Source organism: Anarrhichthys ocellatus, unplaced genomic scaffold (assembly GCF_004355925.1).
Source record: "Anarrhichthys ocellatus isolate YVR2014 unplaced genomic scaffold, GSC_Weel_1.0 scaffold14, whole genome shotgun sequence".
Classification (NCBI taxonomy): domain Eukaryota; kingdom Metazoa; phylum Chordata; class Actinopteri; order Perciformes; family Anarhichadidae; genus Anarrhichthys; species Anarrhichthys ocellatus.
The window spans coordinates 1544687-1567464 of NW_022280044.1; the positions used below are offsets into that span (position 1 = coordinate 1544687).

A 22778-nucleotide genomic window follows, 5' to 3' on the forward strand; every position below is an offset into this window, starting at 1 on the left:
TGATTTTGATCTGGTTGGAATCAGGAAATCTTTACCTTCTATTTTTATGTTTATTGTGCAGCTTGAGGCTAAATTTGATCTGAAATGTTTATGAAAGTCAAGGCTTTCAAAATCCACAGAAATGCAGAAGAGGAAGGATGGGAGAAAGGATGGGAGAAAAGATGGATGAGACCAGACAAGTGATAGAAAAACACAAAATGTTATGAATGATTCAGGAGCTGGACTGAGCTGAACTTAGGAATCCAAGAATCGGCTTGTATACTTCAGGTTATACAGAAGTGCATGCTTATGCAAAAACAAAATGCACACACACACACACACACCTCCCAACGTGCAGAGCAGCGGGAACACTGCGGGCTGTGTACGGTGGCTCTCCTTCACTTCCGCACCATAAATGTGTGTTTGCTATACGAGGGAACGCGGGGAGAAAAGAGGAATTCATGTTGGTGTTTATTTGAGCTTTGGCCAAATCCAACCTGGGGCTGCGTTGGCGCGCACTTTGCACCAAACCCCAGCCGCTCCTGTACCCCCAGCCACACACACACACACACACACACACACACACACATACTGTACATGCTCAGGTACTCGAGCATGCGTACAACACAGATTCTACTACTCTCTCTCTCACACACAACCTGTTCATCATAGCCATATCAAGGTGTGTTTGTCTTTCCTTGCCCGCCTTTTTAGGTCCTCCCAGAGCAGGTATTTCCCTCTCTTACCCGTGCGCACACACACATCTACATACATACACTGCCACTATGGAGAGGGGTGGGGTGGGGGGGGGGGGGGGGGGGGGGGGGGGGGCGGCGGCCTGTGGGCTGAGTGTGTGAAGCACTTGCATTGATAACCTGCAGCTCAGAGTCACTCAGTCTCACTTTGTGGCCATCCTCTCTCCTGGAACTCCCTTCGCCCTGCTCCGTCTCCTTTCTGGCTTCTCACTCTCGGACTGTCTCTCGACACACTCGGACCCCCTCTGTCGCTGTCACCATGACGCCTACCCCGTCGTTTTTCCTGCTGCTGCTCGGCCTCATGGGGGCTCAGGCCACCGTGGACCTCCGCACGGCCGCCGCCATGGGTAAGAATGATGACCTTTAACCCTAAAAGTTGTTTCTAATGCCAGTTGAGGACTCAGAGTCTTTGATGGTGAGATACCTGACATCTAATACTCTTTTCACTCCTTGTCCTCAAATATATCTCCAGTGGAAAGTGACTCACAGAATTGACATAAGATGAATAAGTACGACGTAAATACAGAGGTAACAGCATTTTAGAAGAATATCCCTCTAAGTTCATTCTTGTCCATAAATCCAGGGACGGTGTGATGTGTGTTAACCAGTTGCTTTGCTGTAGAGTGGAATACATTCACAGAGGTAACAGAATTGAAGGAGAGTAATGGAAAAAGTGAAGTATTTAATAAATTTAGTCTTTTTAAATTGAATTTAGTCAGTATAATTATAAAATAATATAATTAATTTTCAGTGTCCTTGGGTATTTATTGATTTGAAGTGCTTAGTCAGCCAGTGTTGAAGACAACATTTTACATTATATTAAAGTGTCTTTTGTGTTGTTGCCGGTGTTTAGATGACTGTTTCAGGATGGAGTTTGGTAGTTGGTACGCTGTGTGTGTGTGTGTGTGTGTGCATGTGTGATGTAAAAGTTGGTGGGAGAAAAAACTGAAGGGAGGGAGAGAGGTGAAGGGTGAGAAGGGAGATCAGTAATGTTAAAGGGACACTGGATGTTTTAGCGATTAATTTAACAAGGCCTTAATAAAGCCTGGACCCTCACTGAAAATCCAACACATCCTCCCTGATTCAAACTGTTTTATTATTATTATTATGACTACACTATCACAAAACAGTTCTCTGTCTTTCACACTCATTAGGTAGCTCCATCGGGTGCTTGCAGCTGAACAGTTAAAGCTTTTTCAGCAAAAACGTTAATATAATGAAAATCTTAACTCAAGAGTCACTTTTTCTGAGCTTCCAGCCACATCTCACTTTCTTGCTGATTTTGTTCAGTTTTTAATCTAATAATTGTATTTAATAATTATTCATTTTTATTCATATTATTATCTAAGAGTTTAAAAAACATATTTTTAAAGCAGGCCCATTTGATCTTTTTCTGTCCTTTTTTTACCTCTCTTTTCTCCGCCTCTTCCTCCACCCTCGTCTTCCTCCACCCCTGTTGCCTCCCTGCATCCTGTCCCATTGACCCTCCCTTCTCCCCTCAATACCTCCGTTCTCCCCATGGTCCTCCCACCCTCCCCTTTTCTCACTTCTTCATCAATTTTCTTTTTCTTTTATCCATCTACATTTCTGAACCATTATGTGGATGTACAAGTGTTATGAAAACTATTATTAGAAGAATCCATAATAATCTTTTTTTTCTGTCCTCCTGTCTTCATGTGTAGCGGCAGGTTTGTGCAAAACTCGTCCCACAGACATCGTGTTCATCATCGACAGCAGTCGGAGCGTTCGGCCTTCAGAGTTTGAGCAGGTCAAGGTGTTCCTGGCTAAGGTCATCGAGGGGCTGGATGTTGGACCCAACGCCACCCGCGTGGGAGTCGTCAACTATGCCAGCCACGTCAACAACGAGGTACGGGGCTCCGCTAGCCTTCGCTAGCACTGAACAGTTTTTATTAATTTGTCAAGGTATTTGATATTACTGACCTTGTTATTATTACGCAACTGTAGGTGTCTCTGAAGACGCACCGCACCAAAGCCGGGCTGATTAAGGCTGTGACCAAGATCGAGCCCCTGTCCACTGGAACAATGACTGGTCTGTCCATCCAGTTTGCCATGAATGTGGCCTTCAGTGAGGCCGAGGGCGCTCGCGTCAAATCTCCTGATATCAGCAAGGTCAGACACACATTTACATGCATTTACACACGCAACTCAACATATAACCCATCATTATGATCCTCTTTTTTTATCTTATTTTGCTCCTCGTCCTTCGCAGGTTGCCATTATTGTGACAGACGGGCGTCCCCAGGACAGCGTGAAGGATGTGGCCCAGCGTGCACGGGATGCTGGTATTGAGATTTTTGCCATCGGCGTGGGACGTGTGGACATGAGCACCCTGAAGCAGATGGCCAGTGATCCTCTGGATGACCACGTGGACTACGTGGAGAGCTACAGCGTCATCGAGAAGCTCACCAAGAAGTTCCAGGAGGCCTTCTGTGGTAAGATGGGCGGAGGAAGAGGAAGTGGGAGAAGAAGAAGGAAGGATGAGGGCGTTATTGTTAAAGTTAGAGGGACAGGTGCAGAAAACTGAGATTAGTCTGTAGCGATGGAAACAGGAAAAGATGGTTGAGAAGAATCCCTGTCAGGGCGGGTCATCATCATCATCATTATCCTTCATCACTGTGGAGAGAGCTGCCGCCCTATACTGAGGGTAAGGTGTCAGGACTGTCATCTTTTCATTCCTACATGTTGCTCCTCTGCTCTCCCTCAACAAGACCGTTCAAACTCATTAAATACTCCCACTGCACGAGGGCATGTAGGGCAGGAACAACCTTTAGGAACAAAATGCGCTCCTGTTCTTCAGTCAACACTCGCATAACCGAGAGGCGAGACTGATCTCTGTGTAATTACCGATCCATTAGTGACAATCGTTAAACCTCTAATTATTGACGCCCCCTTGGCTCTCCCAGTCTGCGGCAGTTTTGCCTGCTGCCTGCCACTCACTACGCAGCAGCCAGTCTCGCTGCAGATGTTTCATCCAAGGGCAGCGCTGCATGACCACAGTGTTGGACTGTTATTGGACGAGCCTGTGCCTCGCATTTAGAAACAGACAAAACGGATCTTGTTTATTTGAGGCTACTCCAATCTTCTCCACCTGTTTGTTTTAAGGATCCACTGGATTCATGCTCCGTCCACACATATTCAAAACTGTTGGCTGCAGGTCACAGTGGATCATTAAAAATCAAAGCTAGATTTTTCCCGTTTTCAAACTGACATAGTTTCATTCTCTCCTCCTAACCCCCCCTCCCTCTGTGTGTGTGTGTGCCTCAACATATATTCTACTGTGTGTACGTGTGTTCTGCACACACACACACACAGTGTCGGACCTGTGTGCCACTGGGGATCATGACTGTGAGCAGGTATGCATCAGCTCCCCCGGATCATACAAGTGTGCCTGCAAAGATGGCTTTACCCTCATGGACAATGGTCGCAGCTGCAGTGGTGAGTGTGTGTTTGCGTGTGCGCGCGTGTGTGTGAAGGTATTTGTCCAAGCTCAGCAATTGTGCTACCAGAGTAACAGGCCCTGTTGTGTGTCTGACATCACCAGCTTGCAGCAATGCGGCGACAGATGTGGTGTTCCTGATCGATGGCTCTAAGAGCGTGCGTCCAGAGAACTTTGAGCTGGTCAAGAAGTGGATCAACCAGATCGTAGACAAACTGGATGTTTCCGACAGCAAGGCTCACGTCGGACTGGTCCAGTACTCCAGCTCAGTCCGACAGGCACGTATCTGTGTTTGCCATTTCAGTGTCCACCTAATATTCAACCTCCTTCTCGTACGCGTCAACGTCATGTTTCCGTCTCCCTCCTGCAGGAGTTCCCCCTGGGCCACTACAACAACAAGAAGGACCTGAAGGAAGCTGTGAAGAAGATGGCCTACATGGAGAGGGGAACCATGACGGGCCAGGCTCTCCGCTATCTGACAGACAACAGCTTCAGCGCCGGTCAGGGCGCCCGGCCTGGAGTCGCCAAGGTGGGCATCGTCTTCACTGACGGACGCAGCCAGGACTACATCGGAGAAGCCGCCAAGAAGGCCAAGGAGCACGGTGAGAGGGAGAGGATGGATCTCTTCTTAATGCATGGGTGTAGTGTAAGTAGATACAATCCAAACCCTACTTTTACCATTCAGATGAGGGGAAACCTGTCTGTGTTTATGTTGCAGGTTTCAAGATGTACGCTGTTGGAGTGGGCAACGCAGTGGAGAATGAGCTGAAAGAGATCGCCTCTGAGCCGACTGGAGAGCACTACTTCTACACTGCTGACTTCAAAGCCATGACCCAGATCGCCAAGAAGCTGCAGATTAACATCTGTCAAGGTCCCACATGATCATTGAATACAAGCATACATCTACAAACAAGTCATTTCACTACATACTGGTACAATAACCCAGAACTTGTGCTTTCTGTTCCTACAGAGGAGGACCCTTGTGAATGTGACTCCCTCGTAAAGTTCCAAAAGAAAGTAGAACAAGCCCTGCAGGCACTAACAAAAAAATATATCCTTTACAATGGGTGAAACGGTGTTAGAATAGGATGTTTGGAGGGAGGGTTATAATGTAGTTATCATATGTGGTGTCTTTGTCTTCATTGTTGCATGTCCTTGACAAAATCTCACTAGACAGTATGACGAAGAGGATCGCCTTGCTGGAGAACAAAATCGTCTGAGGACTCACATCCCTCTCTTTCCTATACATCCGCACACCCACAAACACACACACAAACACCTTTTACTTCCTGTAAAATACTGAAGAGAAACCCGTGTGAGTGTGAACCCTGACCTCTGCTTGTATCCTGAGCTCTCCCAAACCACCTCTGCCCCCTCCTCTCTCTGTGTTACCTCTGCCCCCTCCTCCTCTCTCGGTGTTACCTCTGCCTCCTCCTCCTCTCTCTGTGTTACCTCCTCCACCCTTGGGTCTCCTGGGACACGAAGCGCCGGTTTGCCATGGGGACCACGCCTTTTATGTGTGCTCCGAAGGTCATGCTCCATAGCCAGCCTGTGTGTTTGTTAATAAAAGTCTTCCCTCATAGGGAAACGGTGACGATACACTGAAGGGTTTTTCTTTGTTGCTGCCACAATGTTGAATTTCCCCAAACTGCTTTGAGTCTGTGTACGGAGCAGCGTATCACCCTCACTTGTTTGTCTGTTTCTATTTGACACTGTCATCTTTCTCTTAGCCCCACACATATCTAATGTCCTACATGGTATATAATATATATACAGGTAAATTAATATAAGAAATATGTCTGATGTTTTTTTATTTTCCTAAATAAAGGTGATTCAGGAAGTACATAATATAAATTGTGAAACTATTGTATGCACACACAGAAACGAAGCAATTCTTACTTTTACACAATTTTAGTTAATGAAATATGAATAAGTATAAAAAGGACATTGAATATTCCTATGGTCCCCAAATGTGGGCTCAGAGGACCACAAGGGCTTGACAGGTGTTCCCAGCAAAATGGTGGACTGTTTCAATGAATAGTGTAAGATGTACGTAACGACAGTCTTTTTCACTCATAACTTTATTGTAATTCTGCATAAAGTATTTCTGAAGTACTCAAATGATTCCCATATGACAGTGATCAGAACCAAAACAAAGTAGGATCCATACTAGTGGATTTGTGGGGTTCCCTGTCAAGAAAATGTAAACAGGAAACTTACTGCTTTTCACAGTTTAATTTTATAAAATGGAGAACAGCAAATCTATGGCTCTGGTAAGTATGATGATTTTGATCTGTCATCTGTGTTGACATCAATCAATCAATCAAACTTTATTTCAGACTCAGGGTCCATATAATACATGTTATAGACTACATACTTAATTGATTCATAAATAGATTAATGGGCAATAGTTGCTACAGTCATGCAAATTTGTAATTATTAGAAAGCTGCAAACAGGTGTATTGACAAGTTTTATGTTTTATTTTATATTACATGTTAAGTGTAAGTGAAGGTTGAATTGTTCAGAAATTGAAACATTGTTTTTTTTATTGAGAAGTATTTATTCACCTTAAAAAGTGCAGTTTGTTGGTGAGAAAAGTTTTCACAACGTCACAATGACGTTGCATAACAGGAGAAAAAAGTTCTTCAACTCCGAACAGCTGAACGAAACCAGCGAGCAAAGCCTGTCATTGTCTCTTGGTGCTTCATGAAAGCTGATTTTAAACTTTGCACTGTGCTCTAGTCTGGGAGTCCAGTCCAAAACACGAACCACTGGCTCACAGTGTTTTGTTTTTGTTACCGAGCCACCGTTAAACGCTGTTATTGAGTTTTACAGCCTGCAGCATCTGCTAACAGCAGCTAGGCTAGCTGAGCGAGCTAACCGGGGCAGACCGTCTCTACGGTCCCGGTACCCGGGGGTATGAGCACAGATAACTGTCTCTGGTGTGCGAGACAGCTTTGAAGAAGGTCCGTTTGCTTTAATGATTGGTGGAACAGATTATTGCGCAGTCAACTGACAACAGACACGATCGAGCATCCGGGCATTTAAAAGAACACCAACGTTTGCGTCTTGAGCTAACTGTAGCTAGCACGAGCTCAACACGGGTGCGTCAAGAATCCGTTCGAGGTGTTTTGGGACCAATAACAACAGATGGCGAGCAACGGATACAACACACCGGGTCTAGGCTCCGGTCGACACCAGTACGAGTCAGAGTCCGACGTTGGCCCGACTGTCAAAAGCTTAGCACGGCTGTGCAGCAAGGACGAGGACGAGCGAGCAGCGTCTCTGGAGGAGCTCAGTCAGGGGGTTCTGGCGTGCTTGGGATCGGACCAGCTGATCAGTAAACAAACACTTTTAAATCTGCTTCGACTGTCCCGGTCGTGTCCACTGCAGGAGGTTCGGGGGAGAGCGACCGAGCTGCTGCGAACCGCACAGGTAAATGTTGGGATAGTATTTGGTAGTATCTTAGTATTTTTTCTTTTTAGCACGAATGTTATTGCTTTAGCTGCTTATCATAAAATGCCAAGAATAGGTGGATGATTGAATAACGGTTCGCGATAACGTTACGGTCTGATCAGCCAAGAGTTATCAGCTGATTAGCACTTTCCATCAGACTGCTTGATATTTCATCAGACATTGAACTGTGTGAGGTGACGCAAGACTCTGCTGTGGCGAGCACAAACAAGCTGGCCGGACACGCCCCCTCTATGTCCGGACACGCCCCCTCCCGCTGTCCTGAACTGAACAACACATCGGACACACCCCCCCCCTCGAGCCTCTCCACAGCTCACTGCACGTTCTGGGAATATAAAGTCAAAGCTGGTGTTGGAGGCTTTTTCAGTGTATGTGTCGTCTCTGTTGGAGATAACGAGCGGAGACTTTTTTTGTTTGTGCCGGCCTTCTGATGATGTCTGTGAGTTGAATGCGTGGCTTTGGTTACAGATTTTATGGGCTGCAAGGTTATAAAACGGGCTCTCCAGTTACAGAACAGCTGCTGCAGTCTAAGTAAAGTCTAGTCAAGTTCATGGGGGTTAAAGCTGATTTCTCATTTATCTTCAAATAACATGCATTTATATGTAAAATCGGTATTATTCATGTATTCTGAAGATGTTGAAGAAGATCTAACCCTTTAGTTGTTTGCTCAAAACGTTTTTTTAATTGTGATGAATTAATGTATACGGTTTAAGACAACTCATCGATTTGTCGATCAACAGAACAACTGCTTGGATGATTGATTTATAAGTTTTTGAGCAGAAAGGCCTAACACTCCTTCATTCCAGCTTCTCAGTTGTGAAACTTTGCTGCTTTTCTTTGTCTTGCGTCATCGTGAACTCAATATCGTTACGTCTCGGACTGTTTATCAGACAAAACAAGTAATTTGAGGACAATATCCAACAAGCATTCTGTATTATTTTGTGACATTTGATAGCTCAAACGATTTATCGAGAAGATAATTGTCAGATTAATCCGACATTAAATTAGATGTTATTTCACGGTGTTATTTACCAAACTCTCTGTGTCTTCCTGCTTAGGAACAAGGAGTTGAAGTACCTCGGGCGCTGGCATCTGGCCCAAGTGCCTTTATTCCTGCAAAAGAGGTGTGTATGGCTTGTTTTTTGAAAGTACATCTATTTACCCCATTATTAAAGGTATTAATAATAAAAATTGCGGTTTTCTTTCCAATAGTAAATCCCATGAGGATTGGAGCAGTGTATATTGTTGATCACCATTTCTTATTTGCCATGTAATGTTTATTGATCAAACTATTTAAACAAGGGATGCAGTTTCACCAGTTGGTTTCAGGGTGGCGCAGAGCTTGCCTCCGTGTCTTAACCAAAGACTGAACTGGGCTCGTTTCAGGCTGGCATCGTGATAAACGTGCAGCTGTGCAGCCAGCTATTCTGCCGCAACAGCTGTTGCTTCATGTCATCAAGACAAGCAATAATGCACACATGTTGCAAAAGCTGATGACTCAAAAATCTAATTTAATATGTGACTTACTGGAAGCTTTCCACTGGAGAGAGTGGAAATGTTGCATCAGCTTTTAAAGGCTCTTTATTTCCAGCATTGTTAAGTGAATCCTTACCAACGTGTCCTCAAGCATTGTAACAACATAAAGTGAGTTTAGTTGTGTTGCTCTTTGTCTTTAGATGTTGAAAGAAGTGCCGGATCAGGACATCCTCATCGAATCTTTCCTTTCAGTGGGCCGCGTGGACCACATCTCAATGGTGATGGCAATGCACCCCGCCTACCTCAGCTGCTTCCTGAGGACCCAGCATGCTTTGTTGGAGATGGACGGCCCGTTGCCCCGTCACTGGAGACATTACATCGCTGTTATGGTAAGAGAATCACAGTATATGATTAACTAGTCACACCTATCGGAGCTTTTCAGATCAATGCCAGTGACCACAGCGAGGGCCTCATGTGCTCTCCTGATGGTAAAACTTTATATTCAACACGACTACTGAGGTCTATAGGAGTACACGGCTCAACAGAGCTGTGACTCTCTGTCACAGTGGCTGCAGTGCTGAAGAGAAACCTGTGGTTGTTCTTTATTTTGTCTTTTAATGATCAGTAATAAGCTGCTCTGGCATTACAGAGGGCCTTCTTGTATGTTTTCTCGCCAGACAAACCGAGATTATTCCAAATTGGTGGAACGCCATATCCTTTCAAGTTTTTGCGATGTTTGCTTTAATTTGAGGGTTATACCATGGAGCGAACTTCCTCTGTTTTATTATCTTTTTTTAGAGGAGCAATAAAGTCTATTGTCGTTCACAGTGAGGCTGTAGCACTATCGACACTGTGATCGATCTGGGACAGACAAAAGTTAGCACAAGAGTCCTCTGTTATATTGAGACATGGTTATTGAATTAAATGCAGATGGAATCGCTTCTTTAAATTTGGCGACAGCACTATCAGATAGACACCTAGTGTAGAAACGTTTCCCTAATGGCGTTTACTCAAAGTTATTAGGTAATAGTCTGATTAAAAGAGGGTTCTCTGGAAAGACTATTAAGCCAGAACAAGGTTTCACTATCGGCTCCCAATGAGGTTGTACTCATTTTTTCCCCTATAAAGCTTGTAACGGATTGATACTAAGCTGGGTTGGTCAACAAATGAAACGATATAGAGTCCATAGTGGGATGCATGTACTGCATATTGTTTCATTGATTGGTAAATTGCTCTGCAAAGTTGCTCTGCTAGTCTCTTTTTTTTTGTATTTGCTCCCACGTTTATATATATATATATATATATATATATATATATATATATATATATTAAAAAAAAAAACATGTTAAATGTCATTCTTATTGTTACTTAAAAGTAAAGCATTTGATCTATACATGCACAATCAAACACTATTGGACTACGTAAATACATCAACATAATATTAGTACACAGTTAACTTATCCTTTACTTTAAGCAGATGGTATTGTTGTCGGTTAGAGTTTCCATCCTGGTGCGCTGAGTTAAATCCTGCCAGCTGTGACCCGGAAGGTTAAAACATAACCGTAAAAAGTTTTTGTGAGGAATGAGGTGGCAATGATAATAGCTATAAATGCTCTCAAGCCTGTAATTAGGACCAGTGAGTCTATCTGTGTAATGTTTAGGCGAGATATTGCTTGCATAACAGCTTAAACATTCAAAGTAATGTCATGTAAAATACTCTGCATTATTTTCTCTTGTTGTGACCAAGTCAAGTGTGCCAAATTGTTTTTATGGTTTCATTCTTTTATCTTAATATAGTTATGAATAGATTTTATTATACTAATATTGCTGTAATGCTGTTTCCTCTGCAGCCCACTTACAGTCAGTTCAGCTGTAGTGACCAGTGAATAGATGCATTCACACTGAGTCATGTGATAGAACTACACTTCCAACAGAACCTCTCACAGTGCCATAGCTGGGTAGAAACAGCTGCTGCTAATACAATTCCGCTATCTGCGCTTTCTAGTTTGCAAGAGCAACATTGCAGCATCGTGTGCTTGGTGCAGCCCCAAGATAACTGTGATTTGTTTAAATGAATATAAACAAGTCAGAACATTCTTTTTTCCCCTTCTATAGCAGAATGTTAATGTGTGCAGTGGCTTTGCGACCCTCCAGTTGCAGCAAGCGCTGATGATAATGATTCTGTCTAACCCTTATCCTTCCTTCAAGATACTACAGTGGTTTAAGTTAACTATTGTACAAAAATGCACATTTTGAAAGCAATCAAAGTCAAGAAACAGGATATATTTTTGGTGGTTGTAATCTAAAAATCGGGGTGAGTTAAATTATGACAGATGCACGTGGCAGGTCGTTCCCTGCTTGAGGGTTTTATTTCAGCTACTGTATCCTAGTGAGCCACTAACAGGGTCTGCCAAAGACTGATCCCCTCATAAACATTTAACGATGCTCATCGCTCATATATTCATCACATTAGCTGCCCTTTCGCTTCAGAAAGGCCATGTCATTAGACTCAAAATGATCTATATGTGGAGAAATGTAGTTGTGTTGCTTTAACCTCTGAGCCCTTTTCATATTGATGAGCATGGGCAGTTCTTATGCATTATGACACTGGTATACACAGAGCAGTGATTAAGCTGTGCTTTTAACGGATGGAGTGATTTATGTTTCGCAGGCCGCAGCTCGACATCACTGCTCGTACCTGGTGCAGCAGCACAGCGCGGGCTTCCTCGACGCTGGAGGGGAGGAGAGCTGGCTAAGTGGTCTCAAGCACGCTCCCACCAAACTCCACAGCCTGCAAACACTCAACAAGCTGCTGGCACACCGGCCCTGGCTCATCACACTGCAGCACATCCAGGTCAGACACCCACTTAGGCCCTGAAAAGTTCAGTTTCTTTATTTACAGGGACACTGATGGACGACAAGAAACAACAGGACATAGATTACAGAGTGGTTCAGTTCAGTGAGAGTTTTTAAAGTAAATAATCAAAGCAATCTGTTCAAATGAGCAATGGGTTTAATGCCCTTTTAACGTATGAATGGTAGCAGAGACGAGGGAAAGCTTTTATCTCTTGGCCCTCATGCTAGGCACTTTAAAACGGGACCTGAGGGTAACGATACGGAACATTAAAACTGATTCAATGAAACTGTTTGTCATCATATAACAGTAAATTGATCTAATTCATTAGCTTTCTGACTGTATCTGAAATTACTCAATAAAGATAAGTATAATATGTTCTATTGTAATTCACCTTTTGTGGCGTTTTCATGAGGTTTTGTGCCGTTTTGTGATTAAACTATATTGTCAGGTGTTCATTTTATTTTAGCCTCCTGTGTATTCGGTGGTCATAACTTAACAAGAAGAGTCTATGCTCTCGATGTCAAAAAATCTAAAATATATTATAAATCTAATGCTTGTCTCTCTATTGGAAATAACCCAATTGCCCGGGTGTCCTCCACTAGTTTCAAGGGGCTTCATACCGACACTTTCTTTAACGGAGTCCGCCATGTTGCACCGCCATGTCTCTACAGTAGTTCGCAGTAGTTCTCAGTCGCGCTTGTGAAACTGTGGATAACGTGAGCTGTAGCCAACAGTTGTAGCACTAAACACACAGTGCAGCCGAGGCTGACATGAATGTCCTTAGTTTTGCAGGTATAGAAATGAAAAGATGGTGCTTGATAATAAGTTACGGATAACCAAAATCATCACAATTCATGCTGAGGGGGACATGAATGTCTGTATGAAATGTCATGGCAATCCCCCCCCAATAATTGTTGAGATATTAAAGCGAAGGCCCCCAACCAACTAACAGGCAATACCACCCGACAAAGCCATGATAGAATACCTCACTTATCCAACACCTGCCCCTCTACCCTGCAGGAGCTGGTGTGTCCCGGAGCAGAGCCTCGCTGGTCACTGGCTGAACTCATACACGCTGTGATCCTGATGGCACACGCTCACTCACTCTGCTCCTTTGGGTGGGGATGCGGCTTGAACCCTGAACCCGACCACATCGGAGGTTATACTTTCCAACTCCCATCCCCCAGTCACCTTCCCCGAAGCCCCCACAGCCCTCATAGCCCCGCTCACGAGGATGGCAGGCAAGAGGTGAGTCAAACAGTCGTTTTTACCACAGGTCTGACTGGTTGAAACTGAACAATGTCAACAGAATTCCAGTGATGTTTTACCAGTTGTGCCGGTTTTGGAACAGTTGAAGATTCATGACATATTATTGATTTACTGTTAAAATAAAGAACTCAGTAAATTCCTCTCTCTCTGTTCCAGTTGGGTGATGGAGCGATGGAGGTGGAGGTGTTGATGCAGAGGATGGTGGAGCTGCAGCAGCAGGAGGAAGAGTGCACACAGGAGGAGATGGTTACTCGCTTTGAGAGGGAGAGGAGCGAGAGCATACCAACCAGTAAATACATACGTGTTCATCCCGTGCGTCATTCACATTGTTTGACGTTCGTTCACTCACTTTGTGTTCTTTGTCGTGTTTGTTTTAGCGGTTGTGCGAGAAGCCCCACCTGATCTGGTGCTGCGTCTGGTGGAGGATCCAGAGTTCAGATACGAGGATTTTGCCCCCAAAGGAGAGCAGTCGCCACCCACCATGAGAGCTCAGGTAGTGTGTTCCAGTTGAGATCATTCACATTCCTAATTTATTTATTCAGGCTTTTTACAGTATACACAGTGCCTCGTGATTGTTTGCGCTAAGTGTCAGAGACCCGTGTTTGTTGATGTTGGTGTGTGATGTGTGCAGGACTACTCATGGGAGGACCACGGCTTCTCTCTGGTCAACAGACTACTGCCAGACATGGGTCAGCTCCTGGATGAAAAATTCCAGGTACCCTCACCGTTAACCTTGTAGAAGTACACTAAAGCCCCTGTCCCACTGGATAAATGTTATGTTTAGTAGTAAGGGTTACAATCGGCGTTCATTCCACGGACGAATGGCTCTGCTGTAGTCAAAGGTATTTGTTATTACACCAGGGTGGACACGCTCATTTTACGGTGCTTTCTTTTTCATCTCAGCCACAAATGTTGTCTGTCCACATCCAAGCATTGAACATTGTTCCAAATTAGTGGGTAGTAAGTAAACAATGTAACATTTTCACTGGCCTCCATGCTGCTTTCTACTGTTCAACCCTGTTTTCTGTCGAGTTTGTAACCTCGAACGCACCAGGAAAAAAACCCCCAGAAAGGCAGAGAATCCGACAGAGACACATCGCTACAGACGAGGACGCTTCAAAAAATGACAGAGCACTTTGGGCAAAACTGCGCAGTGCGTCTTTACAGTGGGGCTGCCTGCACAACCTGGATTGAACTGGATTTAAAAATGTATTCAGGCAGACAAACGACATAGTTGATTGTAACTAAATACAGCTAATATCAACCTTTTTGACTGCATTTGCCATTGTCTCAATGTTACTACCACATCTACTGGCGATGCGCAACATAAGAAAGCAGTGCAGGCCAGGCGCGCCTTACAACAGGTAAACTGATCCGGGCTACACTTGTCCACTGGCAATGGGAAAGGAGTCGATCGCTTATTTTTAGTAGGGTTTTCCCGCATTTAAAAGAAACTGTATACACGTGAATTTATCAGATTGATTTAGCTTATTATATTGAGATTTAACTACATCTTTGCAGGTTGTGAGCAACATGACCTACCACAGGATGGCCATGCATGAAGGTGTGGACACTCACACTCTGAGAAAGGCTCTGTGGAACTACATCCACTGTCTGTACGGTATACGGTCAGTGCTCTTAGAAATCAAGTTTTAAAGTTAGTTTTGTCTCTGCTGTGTCAGTAACTTGTTATTGTACCTGTGCAGCTACGACGATTATGACTACGGCAGCGTGAACGTGCTGTTGGAGCGCTCTCTGAAGGTGTTTGTTAAGACCATGGCCTGTTACCCCGAGCAGACCACGGCTCGTGTTTACCACGCATTCTGGAGACACTTCAGACACTCCGAAAAGGTGCAAACGTGTTCAAACGCGCACACCTGACCCGGCCTCTTCAGCCACAATCAATGAATCGTTTGACATTTTAACACAGCGTCTCTATTTGGTACCTTCTGAACAAAGAATGAATGATTTGACATTTCCTCTCTTTCCTTCCTTTTTTAAATGTCATTAGAGAATGAGATTTTCAATTGCAGACGGGACTTAAAAGTGTATCATCTAGTAACCTGAAGGTCATTTCTTTGTTGTTTTTGTGTTGCAGGTTCATGCAAACCTGATAGTGATGGAAGCCCGGCTACAAGCGGCCCTTCTTTATACCTTACGAGCCATCACACACTTCATGAGATGACGCACTCACTCTCGCACGTTTTCTGCAAATGTTGAGCCAGCTGTGACGCACCACAACCCAATGCAGAACACAACATGGACAGACAATCTTACACACACACACACACATACACACTACAGTGAATAGTTGTTTATGCATATTCCCAGTTTCAGTGTTAATGTTGTGATGCTGCTTTGGGACTGGGATATCTGATATTTAAAACTTGTTACTTATTTGCACTGAAATTAATCAGGTTTCGTTTCCCACAATTGAGCCTCAAGTGTTGCTGTGAATATCTTGCACATGTTTCCGCCACACACACACATATCTTACGAGTAAGGTATGCAGGTGGAGTAAGGACTGGTATAACTAAATCATCGTGATTGAAGTGTCTGTTCAGGCCAATAATCTGTCACCCACAGATACCAGCCGTTCGCCTCATCATGACTACTCGGGCCTCAGTCCTCTCTGTTTGTAGCATGCAGAGGCTGAGATGAAAACAAATAACTTGTATTTTTTATAAACAATAAAAAGTTACTTTGCCAAAATGTAAACGCTGTGTTGTGTCTCGACATCATTTTCTGGCAAAAACCATCGGACTACGTCATCTGCTTTTTTATTTTTGAATTCTGATGTAAAAGACTTTATTATGAGATTTACATTTCTTGTGTTTATGATCCAAGACACACAGTTCAACACAAACTTCTGGATGTGTTGCAGCAGGAGTTACCATGATTCCCCACACGATGGAGACAGACTTAAAAGAAGCTGTAATGACGCCACAGTTCACTCTGCGAAGTCACTCTTTAATGTGATCTGTAATAGTGTGACAATAGTGTGACAATATACAATACTACTGAATGTGGCTGACATGGTGTTGATCAAAAGTATTATTAATAACACGAGAAGAAAAGCAACGTGCCAGTAAAGCGCACAAGAGTAAACACCATTTTTGGATTATACGCACGCGGATGTCGCACATTTCGTTATGTCTTCCTGTAGTTCACAACAGAGTGCGCGTGTCGCATCTCACCGTGAGACTGAAAACACGCCCAGACTGCATCAGCACCAGCCACTGTCGGTTTGCTTGGTGTTTGAGGGAACCTAAAGTTGGTGCTTACAGCTAGAACATCAACTTTTACGTTAACAGTAAAGTCTTATTCAACCTTCTTTATCAATGTAGCCTGGCGTACTATTTTTTTTTTTTTTTTTTGATGATGGCTGTCAACATGATCGTAAAAGATAATTTCATGTTAGAATCTCCAGTGTGATAGTTTACAGAATAATAATTATTGGGGGTGCATTCCTCTTGAATATGATAAAAAAGGCTGGTAGCCCATATTTCTAAAAGGTATCCCACATAGGAGTCTTTTGTAATATCCTTCATATCAACATCGGTCTTCAACTGTCCACTTCACGCGCGCGTTCCTCTGGGGTGGACTTCTTTGCGCGCTTGAAGTCCGTTCCCAAAGACCTTCCGGACGAGGCGCGCGCTCACGTCTTTTCACTTGCTCAACGCAGTAGCTCGCGGCTTTTCTCCGTCCGCCCCGCGAGCCACTGGACACCGCTGACTCTCACCTCAGGACACAAGGAAACCCCCACGGGGAAACGACGCATTTTGTGTCCGGTATGTCTTCTCCGTTTATCATATACTGTCTGAAAACGTAATCTACATCAGTTGTAGTTGCAGTAGGCTTTTTATAATTACAGAATGAGTGTTTTGTTTGAAGAACTTTGCTTTGATAAGACACAGGTGGGTCGTTTTCCCACGCTGCTTATCAAATTAGTTTTGCTTTTAACTTTTCAGTTGTGTTCTATATAAGTGGAGGAAGTCACCTCTGAGAGTGAGAAACTCGACTGTAAATTTAACCGAGGTAGGCAAAAGGAAACCAACCTGATGAACATCAGCAGCCCAGACCCCTCTGTACATTTTTTTAAATGGATCAGTCCGAACCCGATTGGGTGGTTTCAGTGCTTTCGAAAATTGGGTAAATTTGGAGTTACTGTTCAATAAAAGGAAGTTTGGGTGGCCTGTGAGATGTTAATGAAGTCGACTACCACTAGTTCCACTCTTCATGCTGGACGGATACCACAAAGGGTGATATTTAGAAATCAAACAGCCAACATTGCAATTTAGAAAGAGAGGAAGTTACCAAAACTTAGTCACAAGTGCTTTAAGGTGAAATCTCTTGCTATCAAAAACCTATACGGCTGAAGTAATTGTACATTTATTGTTAAATTGAAACGGTTGAAGGATCAAACAGTAACTTATCATAGGATCTGGATTTGTGGCTGACCGCATCATCTCGGGTCAACTGGAGGTTTTTGTAAGTGTATTGCACATTTCTCAAACTTTTTGATAGATGAATTCCGAAAGTACTTTTTGGCTGAAGGTCTTTCGTCTGTCAGTTTATGTTAAATCTGCTTCAGAGGAAGAATATTCCTTTCGTAAATGTGATTTATTTGGCAACCAGTCTACAGGAAACCACCTTGAGGAAAAGGCAGGGCTGCATGTTTCCTTAACATGTCCATCTCTCTGAGGTGTTTATTTCCTCATCATGATGGGTAGCCGGGAGGATCACACCACCGTCCTTTAAGTAATCAACATTAATCTTTGTTTCACGGTGGCTTGTGTGTCTGTGTGAAGGAGTATAGTCGTGGAATTTTTGAGGGTCGGATGGGGAAAGAAGCGATGAGGCTGTCCAAGGCCGGACTTCATCACTTCCTGTTTCTTTACGAGGTCAGTTCCTGTCTTTAGCCTCGGGGCCAGGCAGGAAGAAGGGAGGCATGGATATGTTTTTCAGTTGGTGGGGTTAAGAAATGGACGTCAACATCGTCACAGCTTTCCCACCAAGCAGCTGAGGGCCGTGACGGTGAAGCACTTGTCCTTACAGGCTGATGTTAGACATCTGGATGGAAGCTTCCAGCTGAATCTGTCATTTTCAACAGGGGCTTTGCTGTCGTCAGCCACTGGGGCAACCTGAGGAAGACTCCTCTTCTTGTTGCACCCATAGTAGCAGGCCCTAAGCCCCTTGAAAAACAGGATTAGACTGTTAAACGTAAATGACTTAATTCATGTATGCTTCCTAACGAGCAACCTCGGCCCCCTGTATCTGGAGGATATGATGACTTCATGTGAAAACAGGATGTCCCGATGACCGGGACACCTTACTTTTCCATCGCCCCCACCTCCAGTTGGTCTCTAGTTGGTCTCTAGTTCCTTTTTGAGTGTGTGTTTGTACTGTGTTTGAGTGTGTGCTATGTGTGTGAGGGTTCGGTGACAGCTTGCTTCCCATTGTCCTATCATTCCTGCTCCACTCACCCTCTGCATCCTGTAGGGCTTCCTGCTAGTGAGGGGCGATTCAGAGAGAAAAGAGAACGGTATAAGAAAGAGATGGAGGAACAAGAAAAGAGGAGGTTGGGAGAAAGTCTGGAAAGAGCTGGTGTAAAAGTACAGAAACTGAACAGATCTGAACAATTGTGTGTGTGTGCGCGTGTGTGTTTGTGTTTCTCTGTGTTCCTGCAGTGAATTCCCCGCTGGGAGCAGCTTATCTGCAGTCCACTGTGCAGGAAAGGGTGTGTCCTTTGGATTTGGCTGTTTGAGAGTGTGACGATGGAGGGTGATGTTATTGTGATTTCATAAGAGCGCACTGAATGCGTGCTAATGCTCTGCTTATATTCTTATAGAGCAAGTTATTATGTTGCTGTATGTCAATTCTGAGGTATTACTTGAGTATTTCCAGTTTATGCTACTTTACATTTCTACTGCACTTCGGAGGGAGATATTGTACTTTTTACTCCGTTAGTTTTACTCCACACATATAGGTATTTGTTGCTTGCTTTTCAGATTAATATTTAAAATACAAACATGATGGATTGTTCTACATTAAAGCTCCACCGTGCATCAATTTGAATGGGTCCAATAATGTAATAATATGACACTGAAGGGCCATTTTATATACTGAGTGCTTTTACTTTGGGTACTTTAAGTACACTTTGCTGATAATGTTTCTATATTTTTACTGAGGTACATTTTGCAAGATTTTTGTAACAGAGTGAAGTTCTGCTACTTTTACTGCAGCAATTGACCAGAATGCATTTCTTCATTAGTGCCGTTCTGTGATAGTTTTCTCTTAAAAGGTCAGATCTCTTAATAACAAAATAGAAAACATGCAGCTATGCAGATAGTTTTGGTTTCATTTTCTAAGGTTTCAAGATATCCATCTCCAAGATCTCTGCCTCAAACCCCAATACAATAAACACACATTTAATTGAATTTGTGGTGCTCACAGCATTGAGAGATAACATTGTAAATTCAGCTTCAGCAGCGACTCTTTCCAGAGACCGTTCGCACGTTAGTTTGGAAAATCCACTGATCTTACCGAGGACAGTTCTTCATTGTTACAGTTGACTGTTTTGGTGTTTGGAGTGAAGTCTGTAAATTATGGAATTCTATTCACCTTCATTGTATTGGGTGGAGGCGGTTATTTCAAAACCTGCATGGTGAAAATAATTCAATTACTTGCTCGTCTTCATGCCATTAGCGATGGGCAAGACAATGTATATTTTGTTAAAGCAACCCTGGCAAAACTTTTAAAAACACAAACATTGAAGCTTATTATCGAATAAAGATGGAAGTATTAGTCCGTGCTGTTGTTGCAGACAGACTTGTATTCACAAACCAATTCCACACTACTCCCCAACAGAGAAAGCTGCTTCTGTAGTCTAATTATTTGTTCTTGCCAGCCGCTGTGAAAATCTGCTGTGACAGTAAGCAACGAGTCAGTGAGGTTTTGAAACAGCTAACAGGAAATACTATTATCTCTGTGAGATGAATATGATTGAAAGCGGTTTGTTTTGGGGCTGTGCTCGTGGCAAGAAGCATTAATGACAGATGCATGACGGAGAAATATTGACTGTGCCACGTTATTCTTACACCATATGCAACTAGCAAAACATGTTTTAGATAAGGTGAAAGGCAGTGCGTACATGACTGAAGAGCCTTTTTAATGCAACATTGTAGTCTGTTTGTTTATTCTATTCTTTTATGTACATAAGGATATCAATACAGCTCTCATTGCTTTTAATTTAACATTACATATTTTAAACTATGAGTCACAGCTAAACTCTTTTTTTTAAGGCAAAGGAACTGTTCTTAAATTACTTTGGTGTACTTCTCAGTACTTATGCAGACTCTTGTTTTATACACACACCAAAAAAGTAGCAACAAGTGCAAAGTGTGCCAATTTAAATGTGCAACCCAAATGTACCACCCATCACCACCACACACACACACTTTGCTCTACATACCTTTAATGCTTGTGGCTGATTGAAAGAGAAATATGGAAACGGACACATACATGTTGGCTTGTGTTTAATTAACCATGGCAGGTTATATGTGGGTGCACAAGTGCATATCTTGGCTTTCTGTACATGCTTGATTGGTGACGCCTTTGTTCAGTGGGCCGTGTGACCTGTGTGTGTGACTTTAGTGTTAGTTTCCTCTATGTATAAACACCTCTGGTCAACTGAATTATCAGGTGTTGGAGCAGCTTTTGTGTGCAGAGGGGAAGACGGACATTTTATCAACAGGAACCCAATGGAGAACAATGACTGTATGACTGTACACAGTGTGTGTGTGTGTGTGTGTGTGTGTGTGTGTGTGTGTGTGTGTGTGTGTGTGTGAGACTACATGTTATTGTGCTGCTGACCCTGTCTGGTCATCTGCCAATCTTAGAAAAGCAGAAACAGAAGAGGTGAGATAAAGATGAGGGAGGAGGCCTCTTCTCTGTCACTTTCTAAAGTTCATCACAGAGAAAGTGAGCAGCTTCGGTCCAGTGGAAGGCTGGATAGAGAGAGTATAAAGGTTATTGTTGGAGAGGTGTGGGCACGGAGAAGAGAAAAACAGTAACAGAGAGGAAGGTGTGTGTGTGTGTGTGTGTGTGTGGATGTGGATGGACTCCGTCCTCAGTTTCCAGGAAAAGGGGGGAGTGATCCGAAGGGTGGACAGGAAACTCTAACAGGGCTAACTTCCTGTGACTCTCCTGATGGCCGACCTGATACAGTGAATGAGTGTGAATGTGAGTGAGTGTGTATGTGTGTGTGTGCATATTTTGCTCTCCTGGATGTAGCCCATAATAGCCTCTGTTGCTTTAAAGATTGAGAGGAATTTTGTGGGAATGTGTGTTGTGGATGAGACCAACCTGACGCTGTTCACTGGGAGCTTTGATGCTTTTTCATAATGAAAGTGAATAACTTGTTTTTTTTTTCGTTGCTCCCAACCTGTATTGTTCTTCCTGTCTATGTGACATTCCTCAGTAGGTGGGGATGCTGCAGCCTGCAGTTTAGTTAGCTTGAAAGGTTGCCTGTTTGAATCCGAAGGCCGCTCTGCACCCTTTTGACAGTTTGTTGGGTACCCATACAGTAGCTAACCTAACACTAATGCTGTCTAACAGCTCTGCTGTACATTTCAGTTTAGTTGAAACTTTTAGAGAGCTGTTGATTCAACTTCATAGTCAGTTTTGAGGCTCTACTTTATGTACTGTTGGATTGTACTGCATTTTGCACAAAGTTTTTTCTCATATTTTGAGCACCCGAAAGCGAATAAGAGTATTTCCCAAAATGTTTTAAGGTTTTCTTTCAGCTAGGTGAGCCTAGTAAACTGTCGGCTGGTGCTCTGAGGAATGTCCGTTAAAAAGGCGCTTAGCAGATTTGATTTGAGGAAAATGCACTCATGTTTATCAGGAAAGCCAGTGTTCTCTGCATACAATTACAACGTTTTACACTCGTCTCTGTATGTTATTTCCTCTTGATGCTGGCACCAACTTTTGCTTTGTCAACCCGAGCTCTATTGAAGCAATGTGGTTTGCTCAAAACTGGAAGTCCGGATTGCGTGTATATGTGCACATCTATTCTCTACGACGATCTTTGTAAAACGCATTTCACATCGTCAGTGCATGTCACTTTGTGTCAGTTACCTCTGCCTAATGACATTTACAGGTCTATTTCACCACACACACACACACACACACACACACACATACACACACACAGCTGTTTGACCAGAGAGAAGAGTACCCCTTCTCGAAACTGCAAAGCAAAAAGGGAAGTGGCTAACCTCACATCTCTCTTCCTTTCCTTATCTCAAGCTGTCTCTTTTTTTTTTCTTTTCTTTTAACTGTTCTGTCTCCTCACGTCTCCCTTCACGCATCTCTTTATTCACGCTTTAACGCTCTTGAGCCTTTCTCTCACATTCTCCAAAACCTTTCCCCTCTCCGGTTCTCTGCCACTCATCCTCTCTTGGCCTACTTTCTCATTCCGCCGCTTGTCACTCACCTCCCCCCCCC

General features: G+C 43.5%; 2 protein-coding genes across 3 annotated transcripts; both read left to right on the forward strand.

The window, feature by feature from the left end:
- The first annotated feature begins 993 nt into the window (after positions 1-993).
- Positions 994-5411, forward strand: matn1 (matrilin 1). Its single transcript, XM_031854200.1, has 10 exons — positions 994-1081; positions 2417-2601; positions 2700-2864; positions 2965-3187; positions 4068-4190; positions 4297-4469; positions 4562-4793; positions 4910-5062; positions 5162-5242; positions 5362-5411. Exons 1-10 carry the CDS (start codon positions 994-996, stop codon positions 5409-5411), a joined length of 1473 nt encoding a protein of 490 aa, XP_031710060.1.
- A 1407-nt stretch (positions 5412-6818) lies between these two features.
- sesn2 (sestrin 2) lies at positions 6819-21313 on the forward strand. Of its 2 annotated transcripts, none has more exons than XM_031853935.1 (11): positions 6819-7627; positions 8725-8790; positions 9343-9531; positions 11814-11996; positions 13020-13247; positions 13425-13557; positions 13646-13761; positions 13900-13983; positions 14790-14896; positions 14975-15119; positions 15367-21313. In XM_031853935.1, exons 1-11 carry the CDS (start codon positions 7343-7345, stop codon positions 15451-15453), a joined length of 1623 nt encoding a protein of 540 aa, XP_031709795.1. In that variant the 5' UTR covers positions 6819-7342; the 3' UTR covers positions 15454-21313. The 2 variants fall into 2 exon arrangements, with proteins under 2 accessions (XP_031709795.1, XP_031709796.1); XM_031853936.1 differs by lacking the exon at positions 6819-7627 and adding an exon at positions 7635-8105 and having other exon boundaries at positions 15367-16425.
- The last annotated feature ends 1465 nt before the right edge of the window (positions 21314-22778 follow it).

Bases quoted from the DNA above. Each gene is read 5' to 3' on its own strand.
- sesn2 (XM_031853935.1), top strand. From the start codon at position 7,343: ATGGCGAGCAACGGATACAACACACCGGGTCTAGGCTCCGGTCGACAC. The intron at 9,532-11,813 runs GTAAGAGAATCA...TATGTTTCGCAG, and splicing joins GACATTACATCGCTGTTATG to GCCGCAGCTCGACATCACTG. The intron at 13,248-13,424 runs GTGAGTCAAACA...TCTCTGTTCCAG, and splicing joins ACGAGGATGGCAGGCAAGAG to TTGGGTGATGGAGCGATGGA.
- matn1 (XM_031854200.1), top strand. From the start codon at position 994: ATGACGCCTACCCCGTCGTTTTTCCTGCTGCTGCTCGGCCTCATGGGG. The intron at 3,188-4,067 runs GTAAGATGGGCG...ACACACACACAG, and splicing joins GTTCCAGGAGGCCTTCTGTG to TGTCGGACCTGTGTGCCACT. The intron at 5,243-5,361 runs ATATCCTTTACA...ACAAAATCTCAC, and splicing joins GCAGGCACTAACAAAAAAAT to TAGACAGTATGACGAAGAGG.